Below are 16,982 nucleotides of genomic sequence, written 5' to 3'. Positions count from 1 at the left end.
ATATATATATATATAAGAAGACAGGAATAATAAATGAAGAATTGTGTGTGTTGTTTATTTTTTTCTTGGACGTTGTGTGACTACTGGCACTTTTGCTCTTGTTTGTTGTTGTTGTTTGTTTTTTGTTTGAAATATATTTTTCTTTTGCCGCACCGCACGGTTGGGATGTACACTCCACACAGCACGTGAAGAGAGCAGTCGCCACAACACAAGGCACAAAGGGAAGATGCAACACTCAGGCACACGTTCAAACAAGAGTGATATCGCAAAAGATGCGGCGCACTGCTCGGATACGTCAACATGTCAGGAAGATGCAGCACATGTGATTGTGGAGGTGGATCGTCTTACAGAGCAGGGTGTTGCCGCGGCCGACATCGTTAAGTTGCGGCAGGCAGGTATTTTCACGGTTACAGGGATTCACATGCAGTGTCGGAAAGACTTGGCACTTATCAAGGGTCTTTCCGACGCCAAGGTGGAGAAAATCATAGAGGCGGCCCGAAAGCTTCTTGACTGTGGGTTTACAAATGGAGCCACGTTTCTACAGCAGCGCGGCAAAGTGACGCGCATGACGACTGGAAGCACCGCTCTTGATCAATTATTGGGTGGAGGTATTGAGAGCATGTCCATTACAGAGGCCTTTGGTGAGTTTCGCACAGGAAAAACTCAGATCGCACACACACTGTGTGTGACCTGTCAGATGCCTACCTCAATGGGCGGGGGTAATGGGAAGGCAATATACGTGGATACAGAGGCGACCTTTCGTCCAGAACGCATTAAGCCCATTGCTTCTCGTTTTGGTCTTGATGCGGACGCAGTGCTCAATAACATTCTCGTGGCACGGGCCTACACTCATGAGCACCAGATGCATTTGCTCTCTATGGTGGCCGCAAAGATGGCGGAGGATCAGTTTGGCTTACTCGTTGTGGACAGCATTACAGCTCTGTTTCGCGTTGACTTTTCTGGTCGAGGCGAGCTGGCGGAACGGCAGCAGAAGCTCGCAAAAATGATGAGCCATTTGATAAAACTAGCCGAAGAGTTTAATGTAGCAGTGTATATTACAAACCAGGTTGTGGCAGACCCTGGTGGTGCATCGATGTTTGTCGCTGACCCCAAAAAACCGGTTGGTGGGCACATTCTTGCACACGCCTCCACAACACGATTGTCTCTCCGCAAGGGCCGAGGGGATCAGCGCATCTGCAAGATCTACGACAGTCCATCCCTGCCGGAGGTTGAGTGTGTTTTCAGTATTTCCGAACAAGGCATCGTCGATGCTCGTGAGTAGTTTGGGTGCCAGAGATGACTATGAATTATTATTATGTTTCCTCCCTTTTCAGAGTGCCATTTATTATTTCTTGTTTTTATTTCAACCATCAATAACTGGGCTATTAGTGCCATTATTGTTTTTGTTATTGTTTGTAAGATGTTTTTTTTTGTCTGCGGGTGTGTGTTGGTGTGGGGAGGGCATAGGAGGGAAATGAGTCAAACATTTAAAAGAGGAAAAAAAAAAGAGACAGAGGAGTCGCGGGTGAATCTATTTCGTTCATTCTTTATTTTTATGCGTGCATGTGTATCACGGCTTATGAAGGGCAACGCATTTACTGTGGGTATTGTGTGCTTCCGGCCGCTGGGATTGACTGTGTTGCTGTTTCTATACGCGACTGTGTGCCTGCCGTTTCCTCTTTTCTTTGGGAAAGTGGGTGCTTGGGCTGTCTTCTTCACAAGCTATTGCCCTCCACCATCAGAAAGACGGCACGCGGTGACAGACAGAGACAGCATTGCAGTCTTCTGAGAGATGTCGCCTTCCATTGTAAAGGCCATTGAGACGGTGAATCGTTACATCGCCGGACAACAAGGGGAGGTAAGTGCCCCTCGGGATAGTAATACATCTTTGCATCCACCGCTCAGTGAGGGGTACCAAGACCCACAACGACGAATACTTCCCGCCTTTCGGGAAACGTGGAGGGGTGGGCCGAATGTCATTGCACCAGATCACGGCTCGTGCTTTGTCTCCGTGGATTGTCTCTGGCACGACCGAAACCGTATTTCAGAGGAGGTGAAGGAGGTCGTACATCAAAAGGGCAACACGTGGGATGAGGAAAAGTTAGCGTCTATGTTTACAACCTGCGCTCGATGCGCTGTGGATGCCACGCCTGCCTTGGGCATCAATTGGCCGAGGGAGCGAGACCTTGAAGGTCTAATAAAAGACTCCATTCGGGACAAAGTGAAACTAGGCCGCAGTTGCAGGATGCATCATATTCATGGAGCCTTAGGTCTACAAGAGAGCCCATATGGCCATGCTGGTGAAGTTTACGTTGACGCCCAGCAGCGATTATCGCTTGCCCGCTCGCGCACTATATGCCCCTTAAAAAGACAGGTGCAGCACACGAAAGACAGTCTCTTTGGAAGCATCGCGTTGCGCCAGTCTGTGCGTGTGCGCTGCAAGGGCGGGGTTCAGCCGGATGATCATTTATTTGCTACTATGTACGTTGAAGACGCTCATGTAAAGTAGATGTTGGTAACGTGCTCTGTTGTTGTTGTTGTTGTTGTTGTTGTTGTTGTTGTTGTTTGTTTTTTTTATACGCTCTGGGGCCTGACAACGAGAGGAATAAATAAGTGAAATAAGGAGGAACCACAGCTCTGTAGCGTGGTTATGTTGATGTGTTCAGAGATTTACCCTTATAATTTTTATCGCCAATTCCGTTTCTGTTTCCCATTTTTATTCTTGCTCCCTCTCTCTGTTATTGCTATTGATTTATTTATTTTGATTTCTACTACATGTATTCTTACACGCTGCAAGCTGAGGAAAGGGTGATAATCCTCCTTTGAAAGTTGTCAATGTAGTGGTGCTGGTAACCAATGCGCCAAACGAGTGTCAAGTTGCTGCATTCCAAACGACATGAGATTAAGCAACGGATGCTGCAGCAGAATGTTCTACAACGAAATAGGTTGCGGCAAGCTGAGCTAGGCGAGTGCCGCGCAGGGTCTACCGAGGACAACGGCTCGGTGAAGGACGCCTACGTTGCTATTAGCAAAGAGTTTCAGTGTGATGTGGGTGATCCTGCCGTGATGGAGCTTCTTCTTGATATTGAAGAGGAGATTAGGAACGAGCTGCTGATGTCGTTATTTGAAGAAAGTCAGGATGAGGACTGGGAAGCGTACTATAATTACCTTCTTCGGCCATGAAGTTGTTGTTTTGTGTTTATTTCCCCATCTGGGTTGGGGCTGAAATGCATTAAGGTGAGTCAGCCCAACGCATGCGGCGGAAAAGGCGGAAACAAAAAATAAATAAATAAGGGCAATGCATATATGTCAATATATAAAAGCAGCAACATTGGGGGGATTGTTTTTTTTGGTTCTTCACATATTTTTTTTTTTTTTTTACTGAGTCAGAGCGTTTGTTTGGCCCCTTGTTATTTATTGGGGTTTCCGGTTTTCTTTCTTTCGTGGCATGGCCTCATGTGGCCTCCTCGTTTTTGTTGAAGACGGTAATGTGTGCAGTAATTGCTTTTCTTGCTGTTCTTTTTGCTGTGTGTTGATATTACTGCTGGGACAACAGACACGGGGTGAGGAGTGCATTTTATACAAAACATAAGTAGTTACATCAGGGGCGTCAACTTTATACATCTGTGTGTATATATGGCGGATGAGGTCTTGGTGGAGGAGCAGCTGTTGCAGAAGCTTCGCTCCTTCGTCCTGGAGTGTTGTACACCCCCGCAATGTTTGACCTCAACATCTTCGACGGAGTCTCTCATGACGCGATCTCTCTGGACGCAAGAAATTGATTGCATGCATCTTCTTGACATGTGCCCAAACCTGACTGATATTCTCTTTTTCCAGACGATGACACTTATAGAAGGCCTACGCCAGGTGTGTGGAGAAATTTGCAAGAGTGCTGGGCGGTCTCTTAACCCAGCCGAGCTTTCCCCACGATTAACGCATCTGCCCACCGTGGGCGCGCCGCCACCGTCTATGCCACCACCTCGTGGGGTGCTTGTCAGTCTCTGTGGAACTATAGTACGAATGAATGCCAAACGTGTAGTACCATTTGTTCATAAACTGAAATGCACCAAGTGTGGAGACACGGTTGAGGTGGCGTCTAGCCCTTTTGATCGTGCCTCCAAGCCAAGAGGGCGTTGCGAACGCAAGGGGTGTGGAGGTGGGGAATTGCAACCTGTTGGTCAGGTTTGGATGGACTACGCAGAGTGTCGTTTGCAGCAGCGTTCCAGTCTCTCGGGTCGCCTCCCCCGTACCCTTCTTGTGACTCTTGAAGATGAGCTGACGATGAAATGCACAGTGGGCCAGTTGGTAGAGGTTATTGGCATTTTGTTTCCAAAGTGGCGTGCCACGTATCCCAACAGTCGGCCAGTTATTGAACCTACAGTGTGGGCACTTAACATCAGTTCGGTAGAGTCTTACCGGGAAGGAGGCCCTGGTAAAATAGCTGCCGTACCACGACGTAAACCACCTGATTCAATGGAAGGATCTGCTTTTAGCCCTGAATCATTTTTTTCCTCCTTCTGCAAGGATAAACTACGCAGAAGCACTGCCTTGGTCACTTCTGTGTGTCCACATCTTGCAGGATTGTTTGCCCCCCGTATGGCTTTAATCCTTGCGGTGGTAGGAGGGACTTGCACCACAGGCAAGTCACGTATGCCCATACGATCCACAATTCATTGTCTCTTCGTGGGTGATCCATCGACAGGGAAGTCGCAATTGCTGCGGTTTGCCGCCATGATTGCGCCGCGGAGTACATCCACCACAGGGATCGGGAGTACCTCCGCCGGGCTAACAGTGGCTGCAGCGAAGGAAAATGGCGAATGGGTTTTGGAACCGGGTGCCTTGGTACTTAGTGACGGTGGTGTTTGTGTGATCGACGAGCTACGAACCGTGTCTTCGGCGGATAGAGCTTCCCTTCATGAGGCCATGGAGCAACAAACCATTTCAGTGGCCAAGGCGGGGATGGTAACCAAACTCCGAACCTCTTGCTCTGTCATTTCAGCGTGTAATCCTCCTCCGAAACGGCACGGGGGGACAGAAATTGGCGTGGGTGGACCCTTGCTTAGTCGTTTTGATTTTATTTTCTTGCTATGGGATAAGCCCTCGTTGGAAGTCGACAGTCGTGTTGCCACACACATTCTTACCTGCTCACAAGCTGGGCAACAACCACCATCTGTTCTTTCGCAAGAGGACATTAGCCGCTACTTGCGGTGGATCCATTCTCACTATGCACAACACGAGGGTCCTTTACTTTCGGATCAGGCAGCGGAGCTTATCAAGACGTACTACGATCTGCAACATCGACGAGGGACTTCACCTCTTCTTGCTGACTGTGTGCCAGTCACCATACGTCTGCTGGAGTCCCTTGTGAGAATAACGCAAGCGCATGCAAAATTGCACCTGGAACATGTCTGCACAGAGGAGGATGCGGCGTTAGCTATTTTTCTGATGGAGCAAAGCGCCCATAGTCTAAAGTGTCCTTTGGAGTCTCTTGGTCCGGAGGTATACACAAGCTCCAAGTCTCTGGAAGACTATTTTCTCGATCCAAGTTTGGAGGGGGTGCAAAGGCAACGCTGGGTGCTTCGGGCAATTGTGGATGTTTTTTCAAACTGCGGCAGCGCCCATTCCTCCTCCGAAGACGCAGTGGCAGCAACATGGTTGGAGAAGCTGAAGGCCCCGTCGGAGGGGGCGATGTTGCCTTCGCAGCAGAGCAGCAACCCTGAAAGGGAAGGATCAGTACCGAGCGAAGCGGTCTTGCGTAGTGCACGACGGTTGGAAGTGGAGGTGTCCTCTCCGTTTTCGAGTGTACAAACAGTGATTCAGTACACACCCAGCTCACTGATGCAATCTCCCCTTAAGAAGAGTTCCAGACGCCGCGATGCAGATGAAATCATGAATAGTCTGGTTTTTCGCTTTTGACGCGTTTTGAGCACATTTTATTTGGTGTTCCATTTTGACACGAGCTGCAATGCCAGAAGGAGTAAGTTTGCCCTCGCTCCCTGTGTGTGTGTGTGTGTGTGTGTTAATCATTGGGGTTACCTCCTCCTCTGTATTGTTGTGTATTAGTTTTACTGATCTCCGTCATCGTCTTTTTTTTTTTATTGCTTCTCTCTTCCTCCTTTATTAAGCAGTACATTATTATTTGAAATGCCTAGCAACGACAGCCACGACTCTCAGTTGCTGCGGCACTACGCCCAGTTTTTCCCAAATGTGCTATTCACATCGGAAGAAGAGATGGAGAAGTACTGCCAGGAGGCCAGGCCGGATGCGGTGAGGAAGGTGCTTGACCTTCCGGAGGGGGAAGAAGTCCCTGAGGATGTCATGAAGGACCCCCGCGCGCACTTGTATATATTAATGCATATTGTGGGGCGCAATGCAACGACGGCAGCGTTTGTTGCCCTGCGAGGGTCCGATAAGCAAAAGGTAGTGGCGAAGTTTATTATGTTAAATGATGAGAAGCAGGCGGCATATGCACGGAGCGAGGTTCACTGCCTGGCTGCTTGTGACCACTTTGGCATTGTCAAGCACTACGATGATCTGAAGTCAGAAGATAAAGCTGCTACTAATCATGGAGTTCGGCAGTGGCGGCGATCTTAATAAGCAAATCAAGCAGCGTCTCAAGGAACGGCTGCCATTTAAGGAACATGAAGCAGGTCTCTTATTCTATCAAATTGTCCTCGCATTGGACGAGGTGCACAGCAGGAAAATGATGCATCGAGATTTAAAAAGCGCCAATATATTTTTGATGCCAACTGGTATTATCAAACTGGGTGACTTTGGTTTCTCTAAGCAGTATACAGATTCTGTTTCGCTAGACGTTGGCTCCTCGTTTTGCGGGACCCCGTACTATCTCGCACCAGAACTTTGGGAGAGAAAAAGGTACAGCAAAAAGGCTGATATGTGGTCACTTGGGGTTATTCTGTATGAACTTTTGACTCTGCACCGCCCTTTCAAAGGTCCGTCTCAACGTGAAATCATGCAGCAGGTGCTGTATGGTAAGTATGACCCTTTTAGCTGCGCCGTGTCTGATGGAATGAAGGGACTTATGGATCCTTTGCTCTCAAAGGATCCCGCGGCACGCCCTACCACCACACAGTTGTTGCAAACGGAGCTCTTGAAGTATGTGGCTAATATATTTGAAGAAATTGTGCGAAACTCCGAAGTCATTGAGAAACACGACAAGGAGCGCATCCTTAAGCAGCTTTCAGAGGCACGGGTGAAAACGCCGTCCCCAAATGCCGTTCAACCAGGTTTAGTAAGTACCGATGTGCTGCGTGAAGGATATCTTTTAAAGTATAGTTCAGATATGAAATGGAAAAAGCGATTCTTTTCTATTAAAAATGGGCAGCTGCGTATTTCCCTCAGCGAAAACCCCGAGAAGGACGGTGTCTCTCCAAAGTCTGCCAGTCTGGAGACAGTCAATGATATATTTCCGGTGCCGGAGGCCTACTGTCGCTCTAACCCCAATCAGCTGGTCATTTGGTTCACCAATGGTCAAAAGATAATTGCCATGGCAAAGTCTGCAGAGGAGCGCGATATATGGATTTCCGACTTTCAACGAGCATGTGGCATGTAAAATGACAGTGTAAAGTTGTTGTTGTTTTTTAACCATTAGCCTTTTTTTTTTTCTGGTCTGTTATGAAACTGTTGCTGTTTCTTGTGTTTGTTTCGCTTTTCCCACCCCCCATTTACTTTAAAAAAAGAAATGAAGTTCTGACGAGGGGAAGTGGAAACAGTGGGACAGAGTCCCGGTTTCTTTTCTGATGCTTCTCTTCGGCATGCTTATTAATGAAGGCGGCGTTGTGGCCCCTGGCACTGCCGCCCTTCATTCATTTCTACGGGGCCTCTCTGCACTGTAGAGGGGCCACGCCGCCACATATGTTGTGGGACTTATTGCTCCTCCGAGCCTTTTAAGACTCTTCGTGGGGCAAGAAAAGCACGTGGGGTGAGGAGAAGCAAGGAAAGAAGTAAAAAGAGAAAGTGGTGAGACTGGCGGGGACGCCGTCCATCTTCTGCCTTTCCACTTATACAATTTTATGTGTTTGTGATTTTATCTGCATTTGTTTTTGTGGATATTTGCAATGACGTTCAATGTTTTTTTTTTTTTGTTTGCGAACTAGATGTCACCTGTGTTTTTCTTTTTGCGCCCAAGGGCATCATATTTTTGCTCTTGATACCTCTTTGCTTGTTACCCGTAATGCAGTAGAAGCGACGGGGGAAACATCATTCTTCTTAATACCTCTTGGTGTTTATGCCTGTACGTCTTTCCTGTTTTTTTTTTTCTTTTTGTCAGGGGGATGTGAGCCTTTTTTGTTTTTTTTCTTCCTTTCCATGCATCTCGGAGAGCGGGCAAAGGGATTCAATGAATACGTATGCCACGTATGTAGGTCTCTGGAGCCATATGCTTGGTGCGGAAAAGGGACAATCAACTATCCTGCCGCTTGTGTTCCCCCTCTCTTCCCGTGTTTTTCTGTGGTTGCTGTTTTGCGAAGTAAGATGTATGGACTTCAACACATAAGTGCAGTGCATATACATACATGTGTATGCATTTATATGTGCATGGGGGAAGTAGAACTGAAGACCAGTTCTTTACTTTTCTTCAGTCTGTTGATATTTTCTTAGTTTGTATATGAAACTCTGACACAGTCATGTCTTTGGGGGTGCACAGGTTCGGTAGGAAAACAGTATGCATGTGTGTATGCATGCATGCACACATCCAGCTTCTTCTCTGTGGTTGACACTCTTGGCCTTTGCGTGCGTGTTTTTGTTTTGTTTTTGGTATGGTTGCGCTCTGTTTATACGTTATATTTTGTCACAGGTGTGTGTGTGTGTGTGTGTGTGTGCGTGTGCGTGTGCGTGTGCGTGTGTGTTAGGGAAGGAGAAGGTAAGGCTGTACATAGATCAAAGAGAGAGAGAGAGTGTGTGACTTCTGATAAATGGCAGGCAAGATTCTCGCACCTCCTCACAATCTCCCCACATTCTACCCACAGTCTCTTGGATTTCTACAGCATGATGGACGTGACGACACGGATGTGATGACCGCCGAAACAACGTACTTTCTTCCTCGTCATCAACGCCTTGTTGTGGGTAAGTTTGTGCCGGACATAAACAACGAGGACCCCTCCAACCCCAAGCATGTGCCACAGACTTTGGAGCGGGTAAGGCTGCCACGCACATCTCTACTCCCCCGTCGTAGCAATGGCATTGTGTTTTCCGTAGCCTCTTCATTCGGTGACGCAACTTCCCCCCACCTCACACCACGCGAAGAACCTGGAAGCGCGCATAAAGTGGCAACAGAAAAGACACAGTATACCCTGGTTAAGCCTTTGTACCCGTTCTCGGCACCCAGTCTTTTTTTCCCTATACGCCACAACAATCGTGGAGGCGGAAACTCTGGTGACGCTCGAACACCTCTTCAGTTAAACCTTGCGTATCATGGTAGTGATCGTCCCAATTACAAATTGGGGAATCTCTCCGTACAGAAAAATAATCTTAACCGCATGTGCCTGTACAAGCTCGGTCCCGGCGCCGTGGCCTTCAAGGTGGTTATCGATGCCTTTGAGGTGGCGGGGATGCAGTACACGCCTTCCAATGAACTCTTTAATGTCATATGGGCGAAGCGGGCAACACCTTACACGTTATCTCATCTCGGTCCATACCAGAAAGTTAACCATTTTCCAGGAACATGGGGCATTGGTAGAAAAGATAGTTTGGCCCTCAATATTGGGAAGATGCAGCGTTATTTTGGAGTCGATGCCTTTGATATCATTCCCGCATCATTTTTAATCCCCAAACAATGGTCAGCACTTGAGGATTACGTTAAAAGGCAACCTGATACAAGTGAGGATCCGCTGATTTTGATAGTAAAGCCTAGTGCTTCTAGTTGTGGACGTGGAATTCGTCTTTACCATGGAATGCCGCCCATGCCAACAGGAAGTAGCCAAATGGTATGCCAACGCTATCTGGGTAACCCTATGCTTATTTACGGAAGAAAGTTTGATCTCCGACTGTACTGTGTTGTGACGTCGTTTGATCCTCTTCGCATTTTTCTCTTTGATGAGGGTTTGGTGCGATTTGCCGCGCAAAAGTACCCTGGAATGGACAAGGATTTGGACAATATTCATGTTCACTTGACCAACTACTCTGTGAACAAGATGGCCGAGCTGAACCGAGCGAGCCGTGGCAAGGAGTACCAAACGGATGATCCCGTAGATATAAAATGGTGTCTCTCTGATCTACGCCAATACCTAATGGAAAATCAGAAGGATGGAAAGCTTGCATGGGAACTAATCATGCGTGGTTGCGAAGATGCCGTCATTAAGGCTTTTCTTAGTATTGAGAACGATGTCGTGGAACGCATTCGCAAGGAGTGCAGTGATAAAGCAGGGCGGGGATGTTTTGAGATGTACGGTCTGGATTTAATGGCAGATAAACAATACAATGTAAGACTTATTGAGGTGAATATCATGCCATCCTTGGCCACAGGAACCCCCCTTGATAAGGCGGTCAAGTCCCGCATGCTAGCCCATTTACTGACGCTTATTCGCGTGATTCCACATCAACGCAACGCTTCTGGGCCTACACCACCAAACTTTGGAGAGGAGCCTTCAGATCGCCACGAGACGCGTTATCGGTTTGGTCGACATCCGCACCAGGATGCGGAGCTGATTCGGAAACCCCTGCTTACCCGCTTTAATGACCCCAGAGACCCTGACTCGGTCCTCTCCCCGGGTGAATATCTTCTCTTGGTTGAGGCGGAGGAGGAGTTGGCATGCGCTGGAGGATTTCGCCGAATTTTTCCCACAGCAGAGAATGTACTGTCCTATTTGCCTTACTTTACGCATGGTGTTCTCAGAAATAATTATCTTCTCGCCTCGGCTGTCCGGATGCAGGCAAAAGCAAACGACTGAAGGGACTGTCCCGGGTATTATTATTATTTGCTTTTTTTTTTTTTTCTGTGGGACAGTGAATGACCACGGGAAACAACCAGCAGAATTTTGGAACTGGAGGCGCAAGCTGCAACAACAAAAACAAAACAGAGATACCAGGATGAAATAGTCGAGTTTCTCATGCAAACCGAATAGAAGGGAGATGCGCACGGGGGGGGGGAAGGGGTAAAATGCGTGAAATAGTGTGGATGAGACCGTGCCTCGTGCTACACTCACTGGTATTCAAATTGAAGGTGATGTATATCTGTGTGTGTGAGAGAGAGGGAGTGGAGGAGAAGGAGAGGTACGAGAACCTTTGTTTGATTTTCAAAGCAAAACATCTTGCTATTTCTTTCTTCATTTGGTTTTAATCGCCTCTCTCTACAGGTGTGAAATTGCTCTCCAGCGTGGTTTTGATGACATTCCACAACAACTTTTTTCATAAATTAACTCATTTGGTCCCCCTTTTTAGTTCGTTCTGTTGGTGGTAGCCAAGCGGAGAAGAGTCCCTGAAGGTGGGAATTATGTATGCGTTTTCTTTCTTTCTTGCTAGACCGAACTAAACAGCACCCACGCCTTTCAGGTCCCCTTTTGTTTTTCTACGCATCACCGTATATGCGCTTTCTCACACGATCGTGAACCGTTCTCGTGGTGGTGGTATCTTGTCTCTTTGTTCTCTTCTATTTTCCCTGTGGTCCCTACATGTATCTTTCTTCCTTTGTCTGTGAGTACGCTTCTATTTATTTTTAATTCCCCTTTTTATTCTGTTTGAATCTTTAACACTTTTGAGCGTTTCTGCGTTCTGCTGAGGATAAAATATCCTTTTTTGGTGCCCTTGGACCTGTTTTGTGTGTGGGCAAAGCGAAATAGCGAACTTGTCGTTGCATACAGCGCCATGCTTGACTACTTTGTTGCCATTGGTGTAGCTCTGGCGGGGCTGTTGGTGGTGTACTATATGTTTCAGAGCATCACCAGGTTGGAGGTTGTGGCAGTGGCGGCCCCTCAGCAGCCCAGGTCACGTGCGCATAAGGCGCCGAAGCCGCCTCGCCGCAACGACGCGGCACTTGACCGTGATATGGAGGCGCTTATTGCCCGAGAGGTCGCACGCAGCACCACCTCCATGCGCGCCGACATACGCGACGTCAGGCCGGTGTCGCTCGAGAAGGTGCAGCGTAAAGCTGCGGCTAACAAAAACAAGCAGGTCGTGCCTACTGCCGCGCCCATGAACACCGAGAAGCAGAAGCTTATCGATAAGGAGATGGGGTTTCAGCGTGTAGAGGAACAGCCGAAGTCGCGCAGGAACCCGTCGCCACCGCAGCAGCGACATCCGCAGGTGAACGTGGATGAGGAGCTAAGTCGCAAACTTGGCCAGTTTTTCAGCAACAGCCGAAAGGAGAAGAAGGGACTCAAGCTGAACCTTAAGGAGGAGCAGGGGGCAACCTCTACCAGCAATGGCGCCCACGTTGTTGTGAGGAAGGACATTAGTAACGCCAGAACCTGGTAACTCCGAGGCTGAGGCGGGACTTGCAAAGGAAGAGCTGGGTGGCAACAACAAAAACAGGGGGCGGGGGGAATCGGCAACGATGTGACTTCATGCGCCAAAGCGTGAAGAAGACGATAAAAATCTAATTTGATAAGAAGAATAATTGCTAGTTTTGATTACTTGCACGCTAAGAGAGCCTGAACGAGGAAAAAAAAGAACAACACATATATAATATGTATATATATATATACCTTTGGAGGAACGCGTCGCCCTTCCCCTATCCTCTTTCCCTTCTATTGTGCGCATTATTTTTGGTGTTTGTATATGGGGGTAGGGGAGGCGATGGCTCAGGACTCAGTTTTTTTTCTCTCTTCTGCTTATTTCTTTTATTGTTTTGTGTGTTACGAGAGAAGCAGTAACAACAACAGCAAAGAATGGGCGAACACGAAATATATATTTTCACGGACCCATAGCGAGCACGCCAGAGATGAACGAGTCACACTTCTTTTTCCTTTTTTTTCTTGGCCCAAGCACTTTACGTTGCAAGTCGTGAGCCCTTTTTTTTTTTTTTTTTTTTTTGTCAGGGAGGGGGTGGTGCTCTGAGCGGCAGTGAGGGGATGTGGAGGGGAGGGCATGGCATGGCATGGCATTGCCTCGCTCTTGATGCATTGTGGCGATTTTTTTTTTTTTTCATTCTCTTCTTTTGATCTTCTTGTCTATTTGTTTTTCACGCGTTCTTACTTTTTGCCGCCGTTTGGGGAGGCAGTCATATGGTGGATCGGCGGAGCACCTCCTTGGAGCAGCACCTGAGGGATGAGCGGGCAGCGTATGCCAATCTCGCTTTGCTGAACATACAATTGAGTGCTCTTCTTGATCGCTTTTATCGTGAGTGGCGCACGTTAGAGTCCAAGCGGCAGATGCTTATCGACGAGTTGGAGCATCATAGCCGTGTTATTCGGGAGCATCGAAGACATTTGGAGTTGACTTTGTTTCCACCAGAGGTGCGAGCATGGGTGCAGGCTGCATTGCCCGAAGAGGAGGCAGCCTTGGAGGAAGATGACACAAAACTGGATGCATTTTATGAACCTTTTTCCGACACTTTGTGCTCAAATCTCCCTGCCACAGGAAAGACACGGGTAGTGTTTGAGGAAGCCATCACACGACAGGTTGTGTGCTGGGAGGAGATGAACGGCGCTGTCGCGGAGTACAGGGAGCGACCGGCTCCGTCACGTTTGACGCGGGTTAGCCCTCAACCAGGACTTTTGTTACACTCGTGTTTTTTACCGTATAGGAGACCGCAAACAGCTGAATTGTGTCGTCGAGCTGTGGGCGGAGATGTTGTCGTCATGAAGAGCCCCGAACCGAGTGTAGGCCGTGTACTTGTCTCCATGCATGTTGTTCACCGCGGTGACACCATCATGGTGGAAACCCCGCTCTTTACTTCTCCTACGACAACATACGAGGGAGATTGTTATGTGGAGTGTCTTCCGCCAGCTATTCGGGATGCCATGAATGTGGTTTTGCATCAGTCCAATGTCTTTGCGGCACAAGGGTGGGATACACGTCTTATTCGCCCATTCTATGAATGGTTAACGGAGTTGGTGTTTGGTGAGAAGCGAGATGAGTTTGCGCAGCGATGGGAGGAACTTGGCTGCCCGGTGGAAGATGCTGATCCCACATTCCTTTCAAAATTGTCTGATCTAGCACACTTCTTGTGGATGAGTCTTCCGTTCTCACTTTCATCAGTGGTGGCGAGTGAGGAGCGCGTGCTTTTATTTTTTGTAGCCCTTATAACTAATGCCATGAGCTACGGTGGGGGCATCTTGGCTGAGGAAGACAACGTTTACGACGTGGCAAACGGTCTTTGTTTTGCCCCTCTTGAGGCACGACTGAGCATTTTTGGAGGAATTTCGTTGATTGAGCACAGTTGTCAGCCCAATGCAGTGTTAGTGTTTCGCCATGGATGCGCTCCAGAGAGCACTGTTTTCGCCGAGTTGCGGGCCACGCGTACGATCGCGATTGGGGAGCGCATTACGATTGCGTATTTGCCAACGTTTCTTCCAAGGGAGGATAGGCAGAAGCAGTTGCGAGGCAAATTTTTTTTTTCATGTGCTTGCGAGCAGTGTACCACAGGGTTCGATACAACGCGGATGATGCTTGCCTCAAGTGAGTCACGCGAAGAAAGAGTAGTCATGTGTCCAAAGGGCCACGGGGCGGAGTGGACGCTGTGGATGTTGAGTTTGCATCCCTCGGTGCACGGCTTGAGGGAGCTCGGGAAGTCATACCGCTACGATGACGCCCATGTCCTGGATGCCATCCACGACGAGGCAGTGTTTCGAGAAGAGTTGAATACCACAGACATGGGAAGCCTGGATGCTCTGGCGCTGAATGCAGAAGTGCAACAACTTACGGAGGTGTTGCATGGTGAAGCAAAAAGCAGGATTGTTCCACTTCACCACCTCTTTCTGCTTCGAGCACTGCAAATGGCGGCGGTCACTAAGTCCAACTTTTCTCAGTTCAACGTTGACACTACGGAGTCTGTGTTGGTATTTATCTGTGAACTGTTGCAGAAGCTGGCAGAGATAGTCTTTGTCCTGCCTAACTGGTTTACCACGGAGCTTCTTCGTAGTGAGACACCTACTGGTGTGCTTTCTGACGATCTGGGCGATCGACTATTGGAGAGTGGCAGTAACCGTCGGCGTGGCGGGACGCGGCAACCGTGGCAGGAGCGCCTCACTACACATTCGTTGCTACATCCGCATGCTACACTTTTGGTCTCTCTCTTGGAGTATTACGCCGCACTTCGTGAGAAGGCGGGAAACATTGAGGCAGCACTAAATGCATGGACGGCATGTGTTATTTTGCTGCGATACGGGATGTGTCAGGGGGCTTCTGAACGCTGCCTTAAAGCTCAGCTGAAGGCTCTGCAATGCCGTCAGCGACAACAACAACCGCAGCAGAAGGTTTCCGGTTAGGAGAAAACCATGCGCTAGGACAAGAAATACGCATGACAAGGAAGATGCTCAAACCATATATATATATATATATATATATATATCCGTTGACTTGTTTTTGTTTTGCTTTTTGCTTTTTCTTCCTTGCTGGTTCCTTCGTCTTGTTACTGATGCTCACTTCAGGTGTAGTTAGGCAGTGGGAGGTAAACGTGTAGTAATTTGTTTGTATCGATGTGCGTGGCTGTATGTGAGTTTCTGTTGTTGTTTTTTATTTGTTTTCTTGCTTATTACTCTGCGTGTTGGTGGTGTGGGATTTTACGCCTTTTGTATTTTGGTGGCTGTCGTTTTCTTTTCTTGCGTCCTGGCAGTTTAGTCGACACTCTCTAGTTGGTATTTTAAAGCTCTGCTGAAGTATTTTGTGGTGTTGAGATACCATGACACAAATTATCACGGATAATTTGCGTTCAAGCGTACCGTCTGCAGCCCCGAAAAAGTCAGCGAGTATGCCGCCACTTTGCTCGAGGTCGCTGCACGTGGGGATCTTCGTGCCGCTTCTCCCATGATGCCGAGCGCGTTGCCGTTGATGAGCCCCAAATGACTCAGGCCTTTATTGGGCCTCAACAACTACAGCTGCAGAAGGAGCGACACGTTATATTGAAGGCAGCTTTGAACGGAGAGTTCGACATAAAACCGTACAACGTTGCTGAAGGATATCAGAGGCATATAGTTCACCTCCGTTTTTCATCGTCGACGATTCTTCTTCCACGGTTATTGACAGAGGAGGCACTTCAGCAGCAGCTGATAGAACTGGGGGAGAATGAGCAGCTTCGCATTGGTGGTCTTCTCTTTTTGGTGGGTGAACCCGCTGTGTTCTGGTCCATGATGCAGCTCTACTGTATGCGCGGGACGACGACGAGCTCCAAGTGGGACACGTTGCTGGCAAACGCAAAGCGTGGCTACGTGGAGTGTATGTTCTTCCGTTCGGCAGTGGGATGCTTGAGCAGCGAGTGCCCCTTTTCTCACACCACTCCCCCAGCTGTTACGTTGGCCACGCCATTGCAAAACATGGCGACAAACAACGCTCTTCTGACGCCATTGTTGGGTTTTGGTGCGACAACAACAGGAACAGGTGTAAACATTACGACACCGGCGGTGACTTCAGTGACAAAAACGCACACGAACGGCCTTTGCCAGCCCACAGACTCTGCGAGGCAGGTCAACATTCCGTCATTGACAGTAAAAACGGATGAATCCGTGGCGTTCCGTGACAGCGTATGGGGGGCCTGCGGTATTTCAGAGCCCAAGCCTATTCAAGAGCCACAGGAGGACCTTTCCTTCATCTGGGGTGGTGGGGTGAGGGGTGTACCGGATTTGGAATGGTAGCCATCGTCCACGTGCATGGGCATCCCATCATCTGGTCGAGCTGTTCCTCTTTTACTTTCCTTACAACCATTCTTCCTTCCGCTGCCTTTTCTTTCTTGGAGGCAAATGCACGCGATGTGGACGCAGATGGGTGAGGAGATCACAAGGGTGGTGGTGGCAGCGGAAAAGTGATTGCACCGGAGAGATTTTAACGAATGAGACAAAAGGATGAACACCTGCGTATACACATTGTCTATA

The 16,982-nt window shown here is 48.4% G+C and overlaps 10 protein-coding genes across 10 annotated transcripts, besides 14 other annotated features; all 10 read left to right on the top strand.

The window, feature by feature from the left end:
* Positions 1-92: 92 nt before the first annotated feature.
* Positions 93-127: a microsatellite.
* Positions 128-226: 99 nt separating this feature from the next.
* TraAM80_00892 (putative meiotic recombination protein DMC1) lies at positions 227-1,282 on the top strand (the record flags this gene model as incomplete). Its single annotated transcript, XM_029377950.1, has 1 exon — positions 227-1,282. One exon carries the CDS (start codon positions 227-229, stop codon positions 1,280-1,282), a length of 1,056 nt encoding a protein of 351 aa, XP_029242174.1.
* A 510-nt stretch (positions 1,283-1,792) lies between these two features.
* On the top strand, positions 1,793-2,509 carry TraAM80_00891 (uncharacterized protein; the record flags this gene model as incomplete). Its single annotated transcript, XM_029377949.1, has 1 exon — positions 1,793-2,509. The coding sequence occupies one exon, from the start codon at positions 1,793-1,795 to the stop codon at positions 2,507-2,509; it is 717 nt and encodes a 238-aa protein (XP_029242173.1).
* A 17-nt stretch (positions 2,510-2,526) lies between these two features.
* Positions 2,527-2,566: a microsatellite.
* A 290-nt stretch (positions 2,567-2,856) lies between these two features.
* Positions 2,857-3,183, top strand: TraAM80_00890 (uncharacterized protein; the record flags this gene model as incomplete). Its single annotated transcript, XM_029377948.1, has 1 exon — positions 2,857-3,183. The coding sequence occupies one exon, from the start codon at positions 2,857-2,859 to the stop codon at positions 3,181-3,183; it is 327 nt and encodes a 108-aa protein (XP_029242172.1).
* A 157-nt stretch (positions 3,184-3,340) lies between these two features.
* Positions 3,341-3,380: a sequence feature (GA-rich).
* Positions 3,381-3,636: 256 nt separating this feature from the next.
* TraAM80_00889 (putative DNA replication factor) lies at positions 3,637-5,916 on the top strand (the record flags this gene model as incomplete). The annotated part of the gene is made up of 1 exon (XM_029377947.1): positions 3,637-5,916. One exon carries the CDS (start codon positions 3,637-3,639, stop codon positions 5,914-5,916), a length of 2,280 nt encoding a protein of 759 aa, XP_029242171.1.
* Positions 5,917-5,997: 81 nt separating this feature from the next.
* Positions 5,998-6,020: a microsatellite.
* A 124-nt stretch (positions 6,021-6,144) lies between these two features.
* TraAM80_00888 (putative NIMA-related kinase) lies at positions 6,145-6,594 on the top strand (the record flags this gene model as incomplete). The annotated part of the gene is made up of 1 exon (XM_029377946.1): positions 6,145-6,594. One exon carries the CDS (start codon positions 6,145-6,147, stop codon positions 6,592-6,594), a length of 450 nt encoding a protein of 149 aa, XP_029242170.1.
* Positions 6,595-6,703: 109 nt separating this feature from the next.
* TraAM80_00887 (putative NIMA-related kinase) lies at positions 6,704-7,573 on the top strand (the record flags this gene model as incomplete). Its single annotated transcript, XM_029377945.1, has 1 exon — positions 6,704-7,573. The coding sequence occupies one exon, from the start codon at positions 6,704-6,706 to the stop codon at positions 7,571-7,573; it is 870 nt and encodes a 289-aa protein (XP_029242169.1).
* A 40-nt stretch (positions 7,574-7,613) lies between these two features.
* Positions 7,614-7,667: a sequence feature (A-rich).
* A 1,016-nt stretch (positions 7,668-8,683) lies between these two features.
* Positions 8,684-8,716: a microsatellite.
* Positions 8,717-8,815: 99 nt separating this feature from the next.
* Positions 8,816-8,867: a microsatellite.
* A 66-nt stretch (positions 8,868-8,933) lies between these two features.
* Positions 8,934-10,907, top strand: TraAM80_00886 (putative tubulin tyrosine ligase; the record flags this gene model as incomplete). The annotated part of the gene is made up of 1 exon (XM_029377944.1): positions 8,934-10,907. One exon carries the CDS (start codon positions 8,934-8,936, stop codon positions 10,905-10,907), a length of 1,974 nt encoding a protein of 657 aa, XP_029242168.1.
* A 680-nt stretch (positions 10,908-11,587) lies between these two features.
* Positions 11,588-11,649: a sequence feature (A-rich).
* A 171-nt stretch (positions 11,650-11,820) lies between these two features.
* TraAM80_00885 (uncharacterized protein) lies at positions 11,821-12,429 on the top strand (the record flags this gene model as incomplete). The annotated part of the gene is made up of 1 exon (XM_029377943.1): positions 11,821-12,429. One exon carries the CDS (start codon positions 11,821-11,823, stop codon positions 12,427-12,429), a length of 609 nt encoding a protein of 202 aa, XP_029242167.1.
* Positions 12,430-12,632: 203 nt separating this feature from the next.
* Positions 12,633-12,658: a microsatellite.
* A 307-nt stretch (positions 12,659-12,965) lies between these two features.
* Positions 12,966-12,987: a microsatellite.
* A 98-nt stretch (positions 12,988-13,085) lies between these two features.
* Positions 13,086-13,136: a sequence feature (A-rich).
* Positions 13,137-13,178: 42 nt separating this feature from the next.
* TraAM80_00884 (putative SET and MYND domain-containing protein 1) lies at positions 13,179-15,383 on the top strand (the record flags this gene model as incomplete). Its single annotated transcript, XM_029377942.1, has 1 exon — positions 13,179-15,383. The coding sequence occupies one exon, from the start codon at positions 13,179-13,181 to the stop codon at positions 15,381-15,383; it is 2,205 nt and encodes a 734-aa protein (XP_029242166.1).
* A 55-nt stretch (positions 15,384-15,438) lies between these two features.
* Positions 15,439-15,466: a microsatellite.
* Positions 15,467-15,474: 8 nt separating this feature from the next.
* Positions 15,475-15,519: a sequence feature (A-rich).
* Positions 15,520-15,580: 61 nt separating this feature from the next.
* Positions 15,581-15,651: a microsatellite.
* Positions 15,652-15,956: 305 nt separating this feature from the next.
* On the top strand, positions 15,957-16,745 carry TraAM80_00883 (uncharacterized protein; the record flags this gene model as incomplete). Its single annotated transcript, XM_029377941.1, has 1 exon — positions 15,957-16,745. The coding sequence occupies one exon, from the start codon at positions 15,957-15,959 to the stop codon at positions 16,743-16,745; it is 789 nt and encodes a 262-aa protein (XP_029242165.1).
* Between the last annotated feature and the right edge of the window lie 237 nt (positions 16,746-16,982).

The sequence above is a fragment of the Trypanosoma rangeli genome (assembly GCF_003719475.1).
Source record: "Trypanosoma rangeli strain AM80 chromosome Unknown Tra_15.4_contig_00017, whole genome shotgun sequence".
NCBI classification, from domain to species: Eukaryota; Euglenozoa; class Kinetoplastea; order Trypanosomatida; family Trypanosomatidae; genus Trypanosoma; species Trypanosoma rangeli.
This window is presented reverse-complemented; position numbering and strand designations above follow the sequence as displayed.